Below are 23,075 nucleotides of genomic sequence, written 5' to 3'. Positions count from 1 at the left end.
GATTGAACCCTTGGAGCCCTGATAACATTCTGGTGAATATTTGCTGCACTCCTTCCAAGGCCAATATATCCTTTCTAAGGTGCAATGCCCAAATCTGTACACTGTACTCCAGATGTGGTCTAACCAGTAATTTGTGCAGCTTTAGCAAAGCTTCCTCCCCTTTATATTCTAGTCCTCCAGTTATAAAGGCTAACATTCCATTAGCCTTTTTGATTACCAACTGAGTTACTTCCATGATTTCTGATGTTCTGGGTTGGGCCCATCTGTTCTTGTCACCTTGTACTTTTTTTTTGTTCGTTCACGGGATGTGGGCGTTGCTGGCGAGGCCAGCATTTATTGCCCATCCCTAATTGTCCTCGAGAAGGTGGTGGCGAGCCGCCTTCTTGAACCGCTGCAGTCCGTGTGGTGACGGTTCTCCCACAGTGCTGTTAGGAAGGGAGTTCCATGATTTTGACCCAGCGACAATGAAGGAACAGCGATATATTTCCAAGTCGGGATGGTGTGTGACTTGGAGGGGAACGTGCAGGTGGTGTTGTTCCCATGTGCCTGCTGCTCTTGTCCTTCTAGGTGGTAGAGGTCGCGGGTTTGGGAGGTGCTGTCGAAGAAGCCTTGGCGAGTTGCTGCAGTGCATCGTGTGGATGGTACACACTGCAGCCACAGTGCGCCGGTGGTGAAGGGAGTGAATGTTTAGGGTGGTGGATGGGGTGCCAATCAAGCGGGCTGCTTTATCTTGGATGGTGTCAAGCTTCTTGAGTGTTGTTGGAGCTGCACTCATCCAAGCAAGTGGAGAGTATTCCATCACACTCCTGACTTGTGCCTTGTAGATGGTGGATAGGCTTTGGGGAGTCAGGAGGTGAGTCACTCATCGCAGAATACCCAGCCTCTGACCTGCTCTCGTAGCCACAGTATTTATATGGCTGGTCCAGTTAAGTTTCTGGTCAATGATGACCCCCAGGATGTTGATGGTGGGGGATTCGGCGATGGTTATGCCGTTGAATGTCAAGGGGAGATGGTTAGACTCTCTCTTGTTGGAGATGGTCATTGCCTGGCACTTATCTGGCGCGAATGTTACTTGCCACTTATGAGCCCAAGCCTGGATGTTGTCCAGGTCTTGCTGCATGCGGGCTCGGACTGCTTCATTATTTGAGGGGTTGCGAATGGAACTGAACACTGTGCAGTCATCAGCGAACATCCCCATTTCTGAAGGTCATTGATGAAGCAGCTGAAGATGGTTGGGCCTAGGACACTGCCCTGAGGAACTCCTGCAGCAATGTCCTGGGGCTAAGATGATTGGCCTCCAACAACCACTACCATCTTCCTTTGGGCTAGGTATGACTCCAGCCACTGGAGAGTTTTCCCCCTGATTCCCATTGACTTCAATTTTACTAAGGCTCCTTGGTGCCACACTCGGTCAAATGCTGCCTTGATGTCAAGGGCAGTCACTCTCACCTCACCTCTGGAATTCAGCTCTTTTGTCCATGTTTGGACCAAGGCTGTAATGAGGTCTGGAGCCGAGTGGTCCTGGCAGAACCCAAACTGAGCATCGGTGAGCAGGTTATTGGTGAGTAAGTGCCGCTTGATAGCACTGTCGACGACACCTTCCATCACTTTGTTGATGATTGAGAGTAGACTGATGGGGTGGTAATTGGCCGGATTGGATTTGTCCTGCTTTTTGTGGACAGGACATACCTGGGAAATTTTCCACATTGTCGGGTAGATGTCAGTGTTGTAGCTGTACTGGAACAGCTTGGCTAGAGGCGCAGCTAGTTCTGGAGCACAAGTCTTCAGCACTACAGCTGGGATGTTGTCGGGGCCCATAGCCTTTGCTGTATCCAGTGCACTCAGCCGTTTCTTGATATCACGTGGAGTGAATCGAATTGGCTGAAGACTGGCTTCCTTGATGGTGGGGATATCGGGAGGAGGCCGAGGTGGATCATCCACTCGACACTTCTGGCTGAAGATGGTTGCAAACGCTTCAGCCTTGTCTTTTGCACTCACGTGCTGGACTCCGCCATCATTGAGGATGGGGATGTTTGCAGAGCCTCCTCCTCCCGTTAGTTGTTTTTAATTGTCCACCACCATTCACGACTGGATGTGGCAGGACCGCAGAGCTTTGATCTGATCCGTTGGTTGTGGAATCGCTTCGCTCTGTCTATAGCATGTTGCTTCCGGTGTTTAGCATGCATGTAGTCCTGAGTCGTAGCTTCACCAGGTTGGCACCTCATTTTTAGGTACGCCTGGTGCTGCTCCTGGCATGCTCTTCTACACTCCTCATTGAACCAGGGTTGATCCCCTGGCTTGTTGGTAATGGTAGAGTGAGGAATATGCCAGGCCATGAGGTTACAGATTGTGCTGGAATACAATTCTGCTGCTGAAATCCCACAGCGCCTCATGGATGCCCAGTTTTGAGCTGCTAGATCTGTTCTGAATCTATCCCATTTAGCACGGTGGTAGTGCCACACAACACGTTGGATGGTGTCCTCAGTGCGAAGACGGGACTTCATCTCCACAAGGACTGTGCGGTGGTCACTCCTACCAATACTGTCATGGACAGATGCATTTGCGACAGGTAGATTGGTGAGGACGAGGTCAAGTAAGTTTTTCCCTCGTGTTGGTTCGCTCACCACCTGCCGCAGGCCCAGCCTAGCAGCTATGTCCTTCAGGACTCGGCCAGCTCGGTCAGTAGTGAAGTCCCCCACCCAGAGTACATTTTGTGCCCTTGCTACCCTCAGTGCTTCCTCCAAGTGGTGCTCAACATGGAGGAGGACTGATTCATCAGCTGAGGGAGGACAGTAGGTGGTAATCAGCAGGAGGTTTCCTTGCCCATGTTTGACCTGATGCCATGAGATTTCATGGGGTCCAGAGTCAATGTTGAGGACTCCCAGGGCCACTCCCTCCTGACTGTATATGACTGTACTGCCACCTCTGGTGGGTCTGTCCTGCCGGTGGGACAGGACATACCCAGGGATGGTGATCGAAGAGTCTGGGACGTTAGCTGAAAGGTAAGATTCTGTGAGTATGGCTATGTCAGGCTGTTGCTTGACTAGTCTGTGGGACAGCTCTCCCAATTTTGGCACAAGTCCCCAGATGTTAGTAAGGAGGACCTTGCAGGGTCGACTGGGCTTGGTTTGCCGTTGTTGTGTCCGGTGCCTAGTGGTCTGATGCCGGGTGGTCCGTCCGGTTTTATTCTTATTATGACTTTTCGTAGCGAGATTTTACAACTGAGTGGCTCGCTAGGCCATTTCAAAGGGCAATTAAGAATCAACCACATTGCTGTGGGTCTGGAGTCACATATAGGCCAGACTGGGTAAGGACGGCAGGTTTCCTTCCCTAAAGGACATTAGTGAACCAGATGGGTTTTTACAACAATCCGGTAGTTTCATGGCCATCATTACTGATACTAGTATTTTAATTCCAGATTTTTATTTAATTAATTGAATTTTAATTAATTAATTTAATTTAAATTCACCAGCTGCCGTGGCGGGATTTGAACTCATGACTCTGGATTTTAGTCCAGGACTCTGGATTACTAGTCCAGTAACATAACCACTATGCAACCGTACCCATGCTTCCTCTAAACCAACTGTATTCTGGCAGGGGATTGAAGGTTGAAAATACCTTTTTAATGCACCTGTGACCTTGCCCTTATCAGGCCTGTGGTTGCTGGAGTAACAGTTGCAACTTTCTTACAATGCATACTCACAGCGACTTCCTCGCACTGGAACAGGTAGATGCTGCTTTTCCTCTTGTTCCTGTCCCTGATGGTAACAGCGAGCACCGAGTTGTAGACACAGCTATCTAATACCGCCTGGCAGTCCTGAATAGCATCAATGGGAAAGAGCTCCAAATCGTCCTAGAGCAATGACAAGGCGATCAATACAAACAGCTTCATACAGGGGTCCACCTCTCCATCATACGCGAGACTGGCAGGGCCTTTCAACACAGTTATTTTAAAAGTTTGCCCCTTTTTAAACTGTTCAGAGTGCACTGTTGTAAAAATGACATTCGCTCACATTCAGCTGCCACTGGTTGGCTTACTGGTTGCGAAGAAGAATTTTTATCTGGCAATCCAGCGATTCCTTGTGACTCCCCACCCCACCCCGCAATTTAAGTATGAGAAAATCCTCTGAGATTCTATTCTGACACAGCCGGCCTCCTTTTTCGAAATAACCCACACGATCTCGCTTCGTGAAACCTCGAGGATTTATTTGACACGCAGTTTGATCTGGCCTTCCTCTCTCCTCTCTGCAGCCTCCTTCACCTGGGAGTGCGGCCACACGATTGAAGTGTCGTTAACAGTGTTCCGTGAAGCCGCTCATATGATGGGTCGGTTGGTATAACTGAACAGTACGGTTTGAGTCCTGGCTTGTATTGAATAAGGAGGGAGGGGAGTAGGGTCGCCAACCCTCCAGGATTGTCCTGGAGTCTCCATGAATTGAAACCGAATCTCCAGAACGTTGCTACAAGCAACACCCGGGGCATTAAAAAAAAAATTGTGCGTATTTTTCATTTTCGTTTATTAGTTATAAAAATATTGGAGAAGGATAAAAAAAAAAGGCTGTTCAACCGGTTGGCAACAGGAGGTCATGTGATGAAACCTCCAGGAATACGTCCAACCAGAGTTGGCAACCCCAGAGGGGAGGAAGTTAAGATGTAACATCAAACCAGCCATGCTCACATCCCGAAATGAACAATAACTGCCAATAATATGTTCGAGATTGCCACCAGCTATTGGCCCAGGGACAAGGGCCTCAAGCCTAGAAGAGGGAAGGTGCAGGCACAGTTTAGTGTTAAGTACTTTATGCAGAGGGTGATTGTGTGGAAAGAAATTTAAGGGAGAACTGGATAAATGTTTGAGGGAATGGGTGATGGAGAGGGATTAGCTTTTGGGACTGGCGAGATGAACTGTAGTCTTTTGTGGTCCTATACCTTCCCATGTTCCTAGTAATACTACGGGGGACCATCTCTCTACTGTCCAACGTTCCAGAATACGTGCGACACTCTGTCACCCAAAAACTACCACTGGTGATATCAGCATTTATTGCCCATCCCTAATTGCCCTTGAGAAGGTGGTGGTGAGCCGCCTTCTTGAACCGCTGCAGTCCGTGTGGTGACGGTTCTCCCACAGCGCTGTTAGGAAGGGAGTTCCAGGATTTTGACCCAGCGACGATGAAGGAACGCCGATATATTTCCAAGTCGGGATGGTGCGTGACTTGGAGGGGAACGTGCAGGTGGTGTACCTGACCTGCGCTGTCACCTGAATTGTCCCGCAAGAGAGCTTGCTGATTCGGGCACCAGGTATGCAAAGTTGAAAGGTCTGCTATTTCCAGATCCCACCCCTCTCACTGCAACGATAGTTACACACAGCACAAGTCCTCCCAGCTTTCTTACCTTGGTCTCTACGTCGGCCAGTTTGAAGGCGGTACCATTGAGCTGCAGAATCATGTCTTGTCCCCAGACTTTCCCCGTGGCATCAAGCAGCTGAAGCTTTTTGATACTGTGGTCCACGGTCGTCATTTCGTTCGAGTCAAGATCACAGGTAATCAGGTGCTGCACACGGAATTCAGAGAAGATTTTTAGTGAAAACCAAGTGAATGTTTAAAGATGCTAAGCGGGCGGTGGGCTGCAGAGCACTTCCTGTCGTACTATTGTCCCCTCATTTCTAAATTTTTTCCTTGTCTGTTTTCGGGTCACTTCCTCCGCAGCTGTCGCGCACTCTCGACGGAACTTTCAATTTCGACAGGCCATATCAGATCGGCCACCCTTTGTGCTCCCGGCCCAATTATCCTATCCATTCAACGGGCAGACAATCAAATGTCACCCATTTTACGCCCCCCTTCCCGCCAGCGTTGAAAGATACGCCCCATGGGGTTTTCTCCCCGAGCGGTCGTCGGGTGGCTGACCCAGTGGAGCCCGACGCCCCCACCCCACAGCCGCCTGCTAGGCCCGGCTCCATTTTCGAGGGTCCGGGCCACGTTCGCATTGGGCTGGCTGGCAGGGGCTGTGGGCCCGGAAAACGGCCGCCTCGCGGGGAATCCCGGCCGGCTCGCGGGCCTCCGAAATATCGGGCAGCCGCCGGGCCGGAAGAAGGTAGATCCACGGGGGGGCGGGGAGGAGGTTGCGATCTCTAGATGGTGGGGGTGGGCGGGACTGGGAGCAGCATTGGCCCCAGGCCCGCGACGGACCCCCAAAAATAAACACAAACTTACCTGTCGGCTTCTCTTCAGCTGGACGCGAGCTGATACTGGGCAGAGTGTGCACAGCTCACGGCCCACCCAGTAAAATGGCAAAATAGGGTCCTGTGTATGTTATAGGACCCCAATTTGCATTTTAAATGGGCCTACCTCTTGACCAAGGTGGGGCGATCCAGCCGCCCAGCGATGGGCACAGGGGGAGGATTGGGGAACGGGGAGGTAAGTCGTACCCCACCGTATCCGAGGAGACACCGCCCTGATTCAGCCAGCCAGGCGGCCTCAAAATCTACCCCCATATCCGAGCTAAAAAGGCAGGTGGAGAAACTGCTCCAGGCCCCTGCTGGTCTATACATAATTATTTATAACTGGCTATTAAAAAGCAGAGGAGTTACAGAGGGAACCCTTATCTGTCACACTGGTATTGTACAAGGCCGATCATATTAGAACATAAGAACATAAGAAATAGGAGCAGGAGTAGGCCAATCGGCCCCTCGAGCCTGCTCCGCCATTCAATAGGATCATGGCTGATCTGATCCTAACCTCAAATCTAAATTCATGTCCAATTTCCTGCCCGCTCCCCGTAACCCCTAATTCCCTTTACTTCTAGGAAACTGTCTATTTCTGTTTTAAATTTATTTAATGATGTAGCTTCCACAGCTTCCTGGGGCAGCAAATTCCACAGACCTACTACCCTCTGAGTGAAGAAGTTTCTCCTCATCTCAGTTTTGAAAGAGCAGCCCCTTATTCTAAGATTATGCCCCCTAGTTCTAGTTTCACCCATCCTTGGGAACATCCTTACCGCATCCACCCGATCAAGCCCCTTCACAATCTTATATGTTTCAATAAGATCGCCTCTCAATCTTCTGAACTCCAACGAGTAGAGTCCCAATCTCCTCAACCTCTCCTCATATGTCCGCCCCCTCATCCCCGGGATTAACCGAGTGAACCTTCTTTGTACTGCCTCGAGAGCAAGTATGTCTTTTCTTAAGTATGGACACCAAAACTATATTGTGACAGGCATAGTACTATATTACATCATATTGTGCTTAGCCTGTGATGCCATAACACTGCAGCGAACCTGTCACAACCATAACACCGTAGTGAACCACAACCTTCTGACTCAGAGCCAAGTGTGCTACCCACTGAGCCACACTTAATACAATACTGTAGTGATTCTGTCAAATCGTGATATTGTGCTGAGCCCAGCCCATAATGTAATATTGATTCCCTTAAAAGAATAAAATGAATTTCAAAAAGAACGTGTGACACAAACCTCGACACGATACTGAATGAGGTCGTCTGTGGAGCCAACCATCTGTGCATAGGCCTTTCTTTGCTCTGTTAAATAATGAGAGACAGAGATGATTAGAACATATAGGACAGCAACAACTATGCAGGGCTGAGTTGCAATATGCTAACCTGCAGGAACGTTACCTGTACTCGGAGATCAGCTTGCAGTTTGTCAACACCCTCTGCGATGACGGCTTTTTTTGTATAAATTGTCTTGTGTGTTAAATTAGAATTAAAATGTAATTTAAAAGCCACTCGAGCTAATTTCAGGAGACTTCTGGTCTTTCACCACCGACTTGCCATTACAGTGGAGAGATGCTTCACTCCTTTGCGATGTCGGCACCACAGATTTAGCAGACTGTCATTTGCAATAGATCGACAGAAAGTTGCTAACGAGTTGTTGTGGTATTGTACTACAGAGAATCTCGTGTTTATAATATTGTACTGAACCTACAATACCGTACTACCATGGTATCAGTCTGGTAATAATCGTCATCCATTAATCTCTGCATGTGTGAATGTTGGGTGAAACAGGATGGGGCTTGGCTGCGATGCCTTTTATGGTTGAGTAGCCTGCTGACGTTTACTGTCTAGCCTCATGTAGGGAGCCATGCCACTTGGACAAGGTGCAGGGTGGCCACCATCCATCATACTGTCCATGAGGTGCTGTGGGTCATCAGCAGCAGCAGAATTGTACACCACCACAATCTGTAATCTCTTGGCCCGGAATACCCCTCACTCCTCCATCACCGTCAAGCCAAGTGAACAACCCTGGTTCAATGAGGAGTGTAGGGGAACATGCACCAGTCCTACCTGAAAATGAGGTACCAACCTGGTGAAACTACCACACAAGATGACGTGCAGGCTAAACAGTGGAAGCAGCATGCTATAGACAGAGCTAAGCGATCCCACAACCAACGGATCAGGTCAAAGCTCTGCAACTCTGCCACATCTAGTCGTGAATGGCGGTGGGCAATTAAGCAGCTAACGGGAGGAGGAGGCTCCATGAACATCCTCAACGATGGTGGAGCCCATCAGGTGAGTGAAAAAGACGAGGCTGAAGTGTTTGCAACCATCTTTAGCCAGAAGTGCCAAGTGGATGATCTTTCTCGACCTCCTCCTGAGGTCCCCATCATCACAGGCGCCAGTCTCTAGCCAATTGGATTCACTCCACGTGACATTAAGAAACGGTGGAATGCACTGGACAAAGTAAAGGCTACAGGTCCCAACAACGTCCCAGCTATAGTGCTGAAGGTCTGTGCTCCAGAACTAGCTACCCCACCCCCTCCCAGCTAAGCTGTTCCAGTACATCAACAACACTGGCATCTACCCGACAATGTGGAAAATTGCCTGGGTATGTCCTGTCCACAAAAAGCAGGAGAAATTCGACCCAGCCAATTAACACCCTGTCATCCTACTCTCAATCATCAGCAAAGTGATGGAAGGAGTCGTGAAGTGCTATCAAGCAGCACTTTCTCACCAATAACCTGCCCACCGATGCTCAGTTTGGGTTCTGCCAGGCAGCATTTGACCGAGTGTGGCACCAAGGAGTCCTAGTAAAACTGAAGTCAAAGAGAGTCGGGAGAAAGCTCTCCAGTGGCAAGAGTCTGGCACAATGATGATTATTGTGGTCCTTGGAGGCCAACCGTCTCAGCCCTAGGACACCGCTGCAGAGCTTCCTCAGGGCAGTGTCCAGGCCCCAACCATCTTCTGCTGCTCTGTCAATGACCTTCCCTCTATCATCAGGTCAGAAGTGGGGCTGGTGTGGATGACTGCACAGTGTTCAGCTCTATTCACAATTCATCAGATAATGAAGTAGTCCATTCCCACACACAGCAAGACCTGGACAACATCCAGGCCTGGGCTGATAAGTGGCAAGCAACATTCACGCCGCACAAGTGCTAGGCAATGACCATATCCAACAAGAGAGAGCCTAACTGCCTCCCCTTGACATTCTGTGGTACCATCACCAAGTCCCCCACTATCGACATCCTAGCGGGGGTGGGGGGAGTCATCATTGACCAGAACCATATAAATGCTGTGGCTACTCGAGCAGGACTCCTCAAAGCCTCTTCGCCATCTAATAGGCACAAGTCAGGAATGTGATGGACTATTCTTCACTTGCCTGGATGGGCGCAGTTACAACAGCATTCAAGAAGCTTGAAACCATCCAGGACAAAGCAGTCCACTTGATTGGTATGCCATTTACTAGTCGAAACATCTACTCCCTCCAACGTGGCTGCGGTGTATCCTATCACTCCAGCAACTCACCAAGGCTTCATTGACCGCACCTCCCAAACCCACAACCTCTACCACCTAGAAGGACAAGGGCAGCAGGTGCATGGGAATACCAAGTTTCCCTCCAAGTCACACATCATCCCGACTGGGACATATATTGGCCTTTCTTTCGTCGTCGCTGGGTCAGAATCCTGAAACTCCCTACCTAACAGCACTGTGGGAGCACCTTCACCACACGGACTGCAGCGGTTCAAGAAGGCGGCTCACCACCACCTTCTCAAGAGCAACTAGGGATGAGCAATAAATGCCGGCCTTGTCAGTGACGCCCACATCCCGAGAATTAGTATTTTAAAAAAGCCCAGAAAGAGTCAGCACACTCGGGAGTGGGAGAGAGAATTGGGAAAAAGTTTGGGCTTGCCATTAAACAAAAAAAGCTGTCACAGGTAGAACATAGTTGAATTACCAAAATTTGAAAACATGAATAAATGAAAGATTTCTATAAATAGGCAACTCTTTAACCTTATCTTTCACACGATGCAGAACTATCCTAGTAACTCTCAAACAGGTAACTAAGATTCAACACTTACGATAAATCATTTTTGCAGTTGGTCTGTTGGAGATGCTTTGGGACCTTTGGAATGGCGATTTTTCAGGAGTAAACCCACTAGTGAGAAAAAATACAAAATGCTTATAAACATGTGAAACAGATGTTTTCATCTGTGGTTTTATAATGTTTGTTACTCAATTTGGATTAATCCTGGATATACAGTCAAGTTGAGAAAAATTGATGGGAGAGACAGGAGCAGTCTGCCAGCGCTATGAGTCACTGATCTCACCCTGCCCTACCTTTTCATTATCTATAGATGTGCTTAAAATAAGCTCGCAAACATTGAACTTTGTAACTGGCTGGTTGTTTGCTAAGCCATCAGCAGCAGTCATAACCCAGTTCTCACTGATGGGCTAACCCAACCCAATTGAACCAAGCAAGAAGAGCGAAATGCTGCTGTGCAGTATTAGCGAACGACCACATTAACAGGTCCTTGTTAAAATGGCAGCCAGAGGGACAAATTGAGGCTGAAATTGCACATGTCAATTTTACACCAAATTAATTACAATTTGTTTTGGTAAACCCGAGGATATTAACCTAAATATGACAATAAAGGGAAAGAACCTGCATTACTGTCGTGCCTTTCACATCCTCAGGACATCCCAAAGCACTTCACAGCTTTTTTAAAGTGTAGTCACTGTTGTTTTGTAGGCAAATGTGGCAGTGAATGTGCACACAACAAGGTCCCACAAACAAGCAAGTGAGATGAGTGGCCAGTTAATCTGTTTCGGGTGGCATTGGTCGAGAAATCATTTGCCAAGAATCTGGGAGAACTCCCTGCTCCTCTTTGAATAGTGCAATGGGGATCTTTTACATTGAGCCACGAAGGCAGTCAGGTCCTCGGCCTCACGTCTCATTTGAAAGACAATGCAGCACTCCTTCAGTGCTGCATGTGGAATGCCAGCCTAGGTTATGTACTCAAGTCCTGGAATGGGGCTTGAACCCAGGCTGTCTGAAGCGAGAACCAAACTGACACAGTGTGTGATATTAACATGTGAATGCTCAATACATTTACAGGCCATAATTTTGCCCAGTACTTTAAGAAAGTATTATTCCATTTAATTTAATGCCTCCATTAAAATAGTGAATAAAGTGAGGGCATTAAATCTTTGCAATATCACATGCAATAGTTAATGATCTACCATGAATTGGGGAAAGTATTTGAGTCAGTTAAGGTTACAGCACTGTGCTGGATTTGTTTCTCTAATCTGTGATCGTGAGAAATCTTGGTGTACAAAATCCATTTTTAGTTGTAGACAGAAAACTAGGGAAAAACTAGATAAACTGTGGCCCAATTTGGATCAGTACAGAGTTGGAAAATCGGTTCATTCCACGTGAAAGGCTGGGCTGGGTGAGGGTGAGCTCAGAATTCTGAATCTGAGGATAGGGAGAAATTGGCTGCATTCTCACATTGTTTTAAAATTCACATCGTACTGCTGCCGTATGCTTTTCACTGTTGAACACGGAAGTTTTGGGTGAAGCTAGCCCTGACCCCTCCCTCCACTTCACCCTCACACACCCTCAGTCCTGTCTGACCTGGTAGGCTTTCCCCTATCCAACATGGCTTGCAAACCTCACCCGGATTTAACTGTTAAATAAACTGTGACTTCTTTGAAATTTAATTCCATAGGAGTGACGAGGAAGTGATTTGATCCATTGTAGTTCTGTTGAGTACGGGGTGGATAGAAGGGTTTGCCCGTCTATTTGAGTTCTCATTAATTGGGGTAAATAGTAAATGGTTTTGTTCATTCAGATTGTATTGAAAGTTAAGAATAAGGTCTATTGGAAAGTGAGGGTGAGTTGGAAGAGATTATTACAACTGAATGATGTGAAATGAGAGTGAATACAAAGAGGAGGATTGGAACTATTGGGGGGGGGGTGGAATTCCTCTCTTTGTTGCATTTATCTGAAGGGCAAAGACGTGCACCCACTTTGCTTGAGGGATAAAACTGGAATGCAGAATTCTTCCCCATCTATACTGGGATGACAGGAAGTTTGTCATTTGATGACCCTTCCCTCACCTCTGACCTCCAACCTTTCTTCCTACGTTACAATCTTTCTTGTCTCTCTCCATTTTATTGATACTACTGTGCTCCTCTCAACCTTCCTCCCGTGTTCTTCCTAAGCTCCAAATATGCTGTACTCTACATTCAGTTTCCTCCATACTTCATTGGCTGTGAATCGCTTTGGGGCAGTCTGAGGTCGTGAAAGGCGCTATATAAATGCAAGTTTTTCTTTCTTGTAGGATAACTCTGCCAAATCTCTATTATCCCAGTAATTAAATCCATTTCCACAACCCAATTTCCCAGCTGTCCACTATGCCAACATTTAAATCTGTCCCCATGGCCCACTCTTGCTATTTTACAAATTAAATGCTACTCTCCTGCCCAGTCTCCAGGATTCACTCTGCCATCTCTGTTCCAGTCCAGCAGTCTAATCTATCTGTAAACGGAATTTTGTTTTAATTACTTCGAAATATGTCAAAGGGAACGCCAGCCAGATAGAATGTGGTGCATTATGATTCCAGAAACCCTGGCAGTCTTTCTATTTGTACCGCAGTGATTCCTCTGTGAAATCTCTATTGTGGAGGAAATTAAGATGCATGTGATGCAAACATTGCTGCAATATGTAAATTCGGAGCAGCCCTGCTCACTAGCTCTTTGTCAGCGGCCAAAATCTCAGCCAATGTCTTAATGGAGGGCCAACCTCAGGAACATGGCAGCACACAGTGCCACAGAGTGAGAGGGCCTGGTGAGCGCCTGGTGAGCTTCTGACTTCGCTCATGCCACTGTTGTTGGGCAGCGGCTGGACATTTCCCCCACACGAAACGAAAACTATAGGGTCAATAGTTCTTTTTAACAGGGTGCTCATTATCGGGTTAATAGTTCTGTTTAATAGGGTGCTTACTATAGGGTCAATAGTCCTAATTAACAGGGTGTTTACTATAAGGTCAATAATCCTATTTAATAGGGTGCTTACTATAGGGTCAATAGTCCTAATTAACAGGGTGTTTACTATAAGGTCAATAATCCTATTTAATAGGGTGCTTACTATAGGGTCAATAGTTCTATTTAACAGGGTGTTTACTATAAGGTCAATAATCCTATTTAATAGGGTGTTTACGATAGGGTGCTAGAGGGATTTAAACACAATGATGAGAATTTTCAGCTTGAGGTTTTAGTGTAAGTCAGTGAGGGCAGTATACATTAGGGGAGTGGGACACAGACAGCAGATTTCTGGATGAGCTGAGGTTTACAGAGACTGACGGATGGGAGGCCAGCCAGGAGAGTATTGAAGTAATCGAGTCTGAAGGTGATAAAAGCATGGATGAAGCCTTCAGTGACGGATCGGCTGAGGTCGAAACAAGGCAGGCGATGTTACGGAAGGGAAGTAGGCCATTTTTGTGATAGAGAGGAAATGGAGTCTGAAGCTCATCTCCGGTTTGAACAGGATGCTGTTGTTATGAACAGTCTGGTTGAGCCTGGGACAGTGACCAGTGAGGGTGACGGAGTTGGTAGTTTTTGGTATGGGTCGAAGACGGTGGCTTTGATCTTAATAAACAATGGTACAGGCCATTTGGGCCCAATGGCTTGTTTCTGTGCTGTAATTTCTATGTAATTCTATGCAGTTCCTGGTGTTTAACTGGAGGAAATTACAGCTCATCCAAGCAATAAATAATGAACTTGTTCTCACTATAGAACAGAAGATGAATGGAGAGGAAACGATCCAGATCTTTAATATGCAGAAAACCATGGATAATGTAAATAACCAAATTGCTTAAGTTAAACAGTCATCACAAAACTATAAAACTGATAAACCTCAAGTGAGGTCAGAAAGTAAATGAAAGTTTGTTTTCCCACGATTTGTAAACAGATGGATTAGAGTCCTGTCAAACACAGGTAATGCATTGTTAATTAATATCTTTAAAAAGGAGCTAGATAATTATCCATCAAGGAACAGGGTTAATGAAGTAGATCACAAGACTGTTAAAGGTGAGGAAGGCCATTCTGCCCATCCATTCAAGTAGAACCTATAATCTTCCATGGCACAGAATCCAGTTGCTTCTTAAATTATCCCAGGACTTTTACTGTCCAAACCAAAAGTCCATTCCAGTTGTTTATCATTCTGTGTGAAGAACAACTTCCTGGCATCGGTCCTAAGTTAGCCATTTGCTCTGTCCTGCTATCATGGTTTAACTTGAAATAATATTCTGGATATCATATTCCAGACAACTTACTATGTTATAGATAATCAAATATTCTGTGGAGCACAATGGCTGAATCTCTGTTAGGTCCAAAATTATCTGCGGGGTGCAACTGGTCAGGATTAAGTGACACAGGTTGTAACGTACACAGATATGGTTTAGTATTTTGCTTGATTGACATTGGAGAGCAGGGAGAATTGCACGGAAGTTTCTTCTCATTTGTTTCACCTGTAGCTACTTGCCATCATTTGGACAATAAATAAGTTATAATTTGGTAGTGCATTTTCTACATGCCTGTCCGAACGAGTACATGAATTTTCTCATTGCGTATTTGGATACAGCCATATTGATGATGTCCCAATATACTGCTCCCCTCCTGCCCAGAGTCCCAATGCACTGCTCCCCTCCTGCCCAGACTCCCAATGCACTGCTCCTCTCCTGCCCAGAGTCCCAATGCACTGCTCCTCTCCTGCCCAGAGTCCCAATGCACTGCTCCTCTCCTGCCCAGAGTCCCAATGCACTGCTCCCCTCCTGCCCAGAGTCCCAATGCACTGCTCCTCTCCTGCCCAGAGTCCCAATGCACTGCTCCTCTCCTGCCCAGAGTCCCAATGCACTGCTCCTCTCCTGCCCAGAGTCCCAATGCACTGCTCCTCTCCTGCCCAGAGTCCGAGTGTTGTGCTGCTCTGAACTCTATTGTTGCATGCTGTCTGTCTCACCAGCATCACAACAAATTATTTTGATTTAAACTAAATGGCTGGAATCAATGACACAGTTAGTCTCAGACAGACAGAAAGAGAGGGAGTCAGAATGAAAAAAATTAGGTAGAGAAGTTAGCTAAGAAAAATTGAGATTAACGCTCATAATTTTTAATTATTAACTAACTTCTTAATTGTGAATTACACTTTTCCTGTACTAAAGGGACATTGATGGTGTTCTCATGTCTGTGTTTTCTTTTACTTTTCCACACTGAGGGAATGAGCACGGCTTAGTTGGTAGCACTCTTGACTCTGAATTAGAAGGCTGTGAGTTCAAGCCCTCATATAGAATTTGAGTACATAATCTAGACTGACAGTGCAGTGCCGAGGGAGTGCTGCATTGTCAGAGATGCCAACACTTGGATGAGACATTTAATCCTCATCTGCCTGTTCCCATGGATGTCAATGAATCCTGTGACACTGAAGAAGAGCAGGGGAGGTCTCCCAGCGATCCAGTTAACATTCTTCCCTCAATCACTAAAAGAGGTCAACTGGTCATCCATCTCACTTGCTGTTTGTGGGGCCTATGCTATGATACAAATCAGCCATGATCTAATTGAATGGCAGAACGGGCTCGAAGGGCTGAATGGCCTCCTCCTGTTCCTAGGTTCCTTTGTGCAAATTGGCCACCACATTTGCCTAAGTGACAGCAGTGACTACACTTCCATAGCAATTCTTTTGTTACAAAATGCTTTGGGATGTCCTGAAGATATGAAAGATTCTACATGAAAGCAAATTGCTTCCTTGTCTGATTTCAAACTCAATAAAGAAAAAAAAAGCACCATGATGAAGTTTTCCAAATTAATTCTTACTTCTAAAAACAACGATTAACACGACTGAATGAATGCCTGGGCCAAAATTGTGCAAATTGGCAATACTAAAGGTCGGAGGGCAAAGTGAAGGGTCACTGGGTTAGTTCAAAGGTTATGCAGGGCTAAGGGGTGGGGAGAGGCAACGATATGGCAGCCGGTGAACAGCTATACCTCTGGTTTCTACAATTTCTATTTGCTTACTTCAGCTGAGTTGCCCTGATTTGGCTGCAGATACTGAAATATTTTACTGTAATTGTTATAAGTTGCAATGCTTAGTAATAAACAGTCAGAGACATACTTGGCCTGGGAGTGGTTTTCTTCATCATCTGGAATCCGTCGATTGCCATAATCTCCGTACATTGCTGTCACTGATCAGGATCCTGAAAAGTAAACGAATAAGCCTTAATATTTCTTGGGAGACAGGAGTTGCAAGAATAGCACAGGAGTCTGGGTACGAGAATGGGGTCGGATAAGGCAAGAAAGGATTGGGTATGGAGAAGAGGGGAGAGAGTTCAGGACAATAACAAATGCATCTATACATCAGACTGAGACTAAGTACTACTGCCTGTTGGTAAATATAGTATTGGGGTAAATATTGCAGGTAAATATGGGGTTTTGGGGGATGGTTTAATTAATCTTATATTGCACTTATATTAAAGAACTGCCTCAGAAAGCCCAGAACAACACAAAAATGTGTACTTTTCAAGTCACGGTTAGTTTCTGACCAACGTACCTTATGGAATGACTCGGTAATGTACAAACAGACCAGTGACCAAATGCACATCACTGGCGTGCACATCATAAAATCATGGAATTGCACAGCACAGAAAGAGGCCATTTGGCCCATCATGCACATACCGGCTCTTTGAAAGAGCTATCCAGTTAGTCCCACTCCCCTGGTGTTTTCCCACAGTCCTGTAAATGTTTCCTTTTCATCCAGCTAATTAGTCCTGGTACCCAACACCCCCCTTCCCGCAGCCCACTCCAAGCAGCACTGTTCATGCCATTAGTTTGGGGGCAGCACTCCTCATAGTTGCTGGAAGTGGTAGGACATTGAGATTAGGAGATTTTATTTTTTAAACACAGAGGGCTGTTCGGATAATAAATGCTCTACCGGAAACAGAGATGGATGTAGAATCCATAATAGCATTTAAAAGGGAAATGGATAATAACATGAAAAAAAACCAAAAATGTAAAAGGGAGTTTGGAGAGGGCAGGTGAATGAATATAAATGGATCGCTCTTTAAGAGCAAGGTGGGCCAGAAGGCTATAAAATTCCATGATTCTGCAGCTGATTGAGATTAGAGGCAAACAGAATCCCACCCCCACACACATTTATAAACACACACACACACACACACACACTCACTCACTCAAACCACTGCCTCTGTTTTCCGAGTGAAAGTTTATATATTTAATCACTGCAGAAAAACTGAGTAAGCTTTAATTGAGTTGCATGCAACGATTAATAATATTTTGTGTTTAGAATCCCATTGTATATCTCATCACGAGGCCCCATTGTAGAGGAGCTGTGTGTGTTCTATTGAGTGCTGCAAATGTACAATGACGTGCTCAGCTGTGGTATCTGTACTGCATCATGATGTTAAAGGGCAAGTCTCTTTGTGTTAATAAAGAAGGAACTTGCATTTTATATAGCAACTTTCGCAACCTCAGGATGTCCCAAAGTGCTTTACAGCCAATGAAATATTTTTGAAGTGTAGTCATTGTTGTAATGTAGGAAACACGGCAGCCAATTTGTGCACAGCAAGATCCCACAAACAGCAATGTGATAATGACCAGTTAATTTTTTTTTAGTGATTTTGGTTCAGGGATAAATATTGGCCAGGACATCAGGGAGAACCCCCCTGCTGTTCTTCAAAGTAGTGCTGTGGGATCTTTTATGTCCACCTGAGAGGGCAGACGGGGCCTCGTTTAAACGTCTCATCCGAAAGACGGCATCTCTGACAGTGCAGCACTCCCTCAATACTGCACTGGGATTGTCAGCCTCGACCTTATGCTCAAGTCTCTGGAGTGGGACCTGAACCCACGACCTTCTGACTCAGAGGCGAGAGTGCTGCTGAGCCAATGCTAACACATAAGGCAGGCTCAGTATCCTGGAAAACCCAGAACATTTGCAGCTGCACTGCCAGATTGAAAATCATTGTGAATCCATTGGTGCAACTATCATGCTGGCTGCAGAATAAACCTTACCTATACATTCCACATTTCTATCTCTGTGTTGATGCATTTTTAACCTGCTCTATGGAGAAACATGACAAAATATTTTGGGTTGCGTATTACCACGCCAACACTGTACCTTAAAATAAACGTTTATAGATTAGTGAACCTTTCCCACTTCCCTCCAGTAATTCAATTTGAACTAGGCTCCCTGATGATTTACTCAGTAAATGGACCATCTGTTGTGGTACTGATTCAGGACGCTGCCAAGTTCAATCCCTGGCCAAGTTAGTTGGTCTCAAGTGGGCCAACAGTGAAGATGCAACAATCTGTCTAAAGTGTTGATAAACTAGGGTGGTTTCATTCATATTAGCAAATCTCCATTGCTCTTGTGATCTGCGGACAGGTTAAAAGTGGGCCGTTTGCTATAGTGCGACAGGAGGTGAGCGTGGCCCTTTCAGGAAGTGCATACTATACGCATCGTTCACCTGACGAAGGAGGTAGCCTCCGAAAGCTTGTGAATTTAAAATAAAATTGCTGGACTATAACTTGGTGTTGTAAAATTGTTTACTATACGCAAGACAGTTTAATATATAACTAGTCGAGCTGCTGTGTCGGTACACATGGGAATCAAGAACAAGCGTAGACGTCAGGTGACATGGCATTAGAGGGCAGGGTGTCCAGATGTAATTTAGATCCCGTGTTAAAGTCATACATTCTATCCTTGTTTTTATATTTCCATTTATAAATTCCTACATCTGCATTTATAATGTAAACTGTCTATGGAAACTCGTCCCACTGTAATTATGCCCGCCCACCAGTTGCAACACGTCTACTGGCAGGAGGGTGTAATTACAGTGTGTCAAACTTACACATGCAGTTTCCATTATAAATGTGGATATAGGAATATGTACAGTAATCGAAAAAGTTGACAGGAAGGTGGACGCAGACGTAATATTTTTAACATATTGTATAGATAGTGAAAACCATGCAGTTTCATCATCAGCTTGTTTTTTGATTGGCTAATTGAACATACCAGGGATAAGGGATCTCAGTAATTTGGAGAGACTGGAGAAGCTGGGGTTGTTCTCCTTAGAGCAGAGATGGTTAAGGGGAGATTTAATAGAGGCGTTCAAAATTATGAGGGGTTTTTATAGAGTAAGTAAGGAGAAATATTTTCCACTGGCAGGAGGGTTAGTAACCAGAGGACACAGATTTAAGATAATTGGCAAAAGAATCAGAGGGGAGATGAGGAGAAATTTATTTTACGCAGCGAGTTGTTCTGATCTGGAATGCGCTGCCTGAAAGGGCGGTGGAAGCAGATTCAGTAGTAACTTTCAAAAGGGAATTGGATGTATAATTGAAAAGGAAAAATTTGCAATGTTATGAGGAAAGAGCAGGGGAGTGGGACTAATTGGATAGCTTTTTCAAAGAGCCAGCACAGACACGATGGGCAGAGTGGCCTCCATCTGCGCTGTATGATTCTACGAAGAGTTTGACAGCAGTCCCATTTCTCTACCCATTTCATCGTGTGCTTTTAGTGGTTGTTCACCCTCATCTCCCGAAGATGCTGACTCATTCTGTGGTGTGGTTATTACTGGCAGCCTTCTAGTATCTTGTCCAAGTAGCCAAGCCTCATATGTGACCCTACACACAGTGTGTGTGTGGTCAGCCTATTTACATGGCAGCTTGCCCAGTAGCTGCACTCATGAACTTTCTAGCACTAGGTACTGGGTAGTGATCAGGAGTGAGACCCTTTGCTTGGCACTAAGATCTTCCATAATACAATCTAATCATCATTTTTGTGATCTTCCTCGCGATCCTTCTATGTAAGAGTAAAATTTTGCCGATGAAGAAAGTCATATACCATGGGAAGTATTCCATGATATCTCAGATCTTTCTGGCACTGATCTTCTATACTCTAGTCTTTCTACTTTGTACATGAGTTAGATCCCTGTACCGGCATTAAAGATAATCATAGAATCATTGAATTATGGAAAGGTTACAGCACGGAAGGAGGCCATTCGGCCCATCGAGTCCACGCCAGCTCTATGCAAGAGCAATCCAGCTAATCCCACTCCCCCGCCCTATCCCTGTAGCCCAGCAATTTTTTTACTTTCAAGTACTTATCCAGTTCCCTCTTGAAGGCCCATAACTCTAAAGGAGGCGTGTTACGAATTCCAGCTGTGCTCGATGTGATTTTCGTGCTCAGCACCAAGGTCCACTCCCATAAATGAGCCCTCACTCCCTAATCAACTGCAGTGTGATCTCATCTGCACACTATCTCACGATCCAGAATTGCTAAGATCAAAGCGAAATCCTTGTTACTGTCAATCGTTCACTGTCCTAATCGTTATATAATGGAAGAGTAATCACTTTATCAGCTGTGTGGCTTAGCCAATAAGCTATGAATCAGGTTTACTTCAGACCTCCAAGCCCTGATTTTAACCCTGCCCGCACGACGGGAACGGCATGTGCGAGGGATTAAAATGGCGGCCAAACGCTACCAGCTGATTACATGCTCCCCTCCCCTCCCTCCCTCCCTCCCCCCATCGCCATTTTAACTCTCAGGCCTTTTGGAAGCGTCAAGCTCGCACGCCGCTGGCAGTCGGGGCTCTTGTAAATATTTAAATGTTGGGGGTCCGATGACGTAATTTGAACCTCAACGCCAATTTAACACTGAGACGCACAGCCGCGGTGCCCTGGAACAGTCAGTCCTGTTAGGTTGGTGGGTTGGGCGTGGTGGTGGGTTAGGATCTGACAGTAGAGTTTTGGATGGGCTGAAGTTTACAAGGGTGGCTGGCCAGGAGATCATTGGAAGTGTAGAGGCTGGAGGTGACAAAGGCGTGGATGAGTGTTTCAGTGGCAGATGGGCTGAGGTACGGCCAGAGGCAGATAATGTCACAGAGGTGGTGGAGAGGAAGAGCTGGGTGTCATCAGTTTACATGTAGAAGCTGACGTCACGTCTGAGGATATGGCGGGTTGCCAAGAAGCAGCTTATATTCCCATACTGTCAGTGCTAGGGGTGTGAGTCCGGTTATACACACAGTCAGTACTGGGACGTCAGCCTGGTTATACACACAGTCAGTGCTAGGACAGTCAGTCCTGTTATACACACAGTCAGTACTGGGACAGTCTGTCCTGTTATACACACAGTCAGTGCTAGGACAGTCAGTCCTGTTATACACACAGTCAGTACTGGGTCAGTCAGTCCTGTTATACACACAGTCAGTGCTAGGACAGTCAGTCCTGTTATACACACAGTCAGTACTGGGACACTCAGTCCTGTTATACACACAGTCAGTACTGGGACACTCAGTCCGGTTATACACACAGTCAGTACTGGGACAGTCAGTCCTGTTATACACACAGTCAGTACTGGGACAGTCAGTCCGGTTATACACACAGTCAGTACTGGGACAGTCAGTCCTGTTATACACACAGTCAGTACTGGGACAGTCAGTCCTGTTATACACACAGTCAGTACTGGGACACTCAGTCCTGTTATACACACAGTCACTGTTAAAACACTCAGTCCTGTTATACACAGAGTCAGTAGAATCATAGAATCACAGAAAATTTACAGCACAGAAGGAGGCCATTCGGCCCATCGTGTCCGTGCCGGCTGAAAATGAGCCACCCGGCCTAATCCCACTTTCCAGCACTTGGTCCATAGCCCTGTAGGTCACAGCACTTCAGGTGCACATCCAAGTACTTTTCAAATGAGTTGAGGGTTTCCACCTCTTCCACCCTTTCAGGCAGTGAGTTCCAGATCCCCACCACCCTCTGGGGGAAATTTTTTTCCTCAGCTCCCCTCTAATCCTTCTACCAATCACTTTAAATCTATGCCCCCTGGTTATTGACCTCTCTGCTAAGGGAAATAGGTCCTTCCCATCCACTCTATCTAGGCCCCTCATAATTTTGTGATAGTCAGTCCTTTTATACACACAGTCAGGGCTAAAACACTCAGTCCTGTTATACACACAGTCAGTGCTGGGACACTCAGTCCTGTTATACACACAGTCAGTGCTGGGACACTCAGTCCTGTTATACACACAGTCAGTGCTGGGACACTCAGTCCTGTTATACACACAGTCAGTGCTAGGACAGTCAGTCCTGTTATACACACAGTCAGTGCTGGGACACTCAGTCCTGTTATACACACAGTCCGTACTGGGACACTCAGTCCTGCTATACACACAGTCAGTGCTGGGACACTCAGTCCTTTTATACACACAGTCAGTGCTGGGACACTCAGTCCTGTTATACACGCAGTCACTACTGGGACACTCAGTCCTGTTATACACACAGTCAGTGCTGGGACACTCAGTCCTGTTATACACACAGTCAGTGCTGGGACACTCAGTCCTGTCATATACACAGTCAGTGCTGGGACACTCAGTCCTGTTATACACGCAGTCACTACTGGGACACTCAGTCCTGTTATACACACAGTCAGTGCTGGGACACTCAGTCCTGTTATACACACAGTCAGTGCTGGGACACTCAGTCCTGTTATACACACAGTCAGTGCTGGGACACTCAGTCCTGTTATACACGCAGTCACTACTGGGACACTCAGTCCTGTTATACACACAGTCAGTGCTGGGACACTCAGTCCTGTCATATACACAGTCAGTGCTGGGACATTCAGTCCTGTTATACACACAGTCAGTGCTGGGACATTCAGTCCTGTCATATACACAGTCAGTGCTGGGACACTCAGTCCTGTTATACACGCAGTAAGTACTGGGACACTCAGTCCTGTCATATACACAGTCAGTACTGGGACATTCA

The 23,075-nt window shown here is 46.2% G+C and overlaps 1 protein-coding gene across 2 annotated transcripts in view; it reads right to left on the bottom strand.

The window, feature by feature from the left end:
• The window catches only part of eps8l3b (EPS8 signaling adaptor L3b), a 70,109-nt gene that overhangs the window by 33,762 nt on the left and 13,272 nt on the right, over positions 1-23,075 (bottom strand). For both annotated transcript variants that reach the window (XM_068007652.1, XM_068007651.1), the window contains exons 2-6: positions 16,399-16,480; positions 10,310-10,386; positions 7,468-7,532; positions 5,392-5,550; positions 3,704-3,853 (exon numbers count right to left, since the gene is read on the bottom strand). In XM_068007652.1, coding sequence (XP_067863753.1) covers positions 3,704-3,853; positions 5,392-5,550; positions 7,468-7,532; positions 10,310-10,386; positions 16,399-16,460 — 513 coding nt within the window. In that variant the 5' untranslated portion in view covers positions 16,461-16,480. The remainder of the gene's footprint in view (positions 1-3,703; positions 3,854-5,391; positions 5,551-7,467; positions 7,533-10,309; positions 10,387-16,398; positions 16,481-23,075) is intronic.

This window comes from Heptranchias perlo, chromosome 27 (assembly GCF_035084215.1).
Source record: "Heptranchias perlo isolate sHepPer1 chromosome 27, sHepPer1.hap1, whole genome shotgun sequence".
Taxonomy (NCBI): domain Eukaryota; kingdom Metazoa; phylum Chordata; class Chondrichthyes; order Hexanchiformes; family Hexanchidae; genus Heptranchias; species Heptranchias perlo.
The sequence above is the reverse complement of the archived record's forward strand: the minus strand, read 5'-3'. Positions and strand labels throughout refer to the sequence as shown.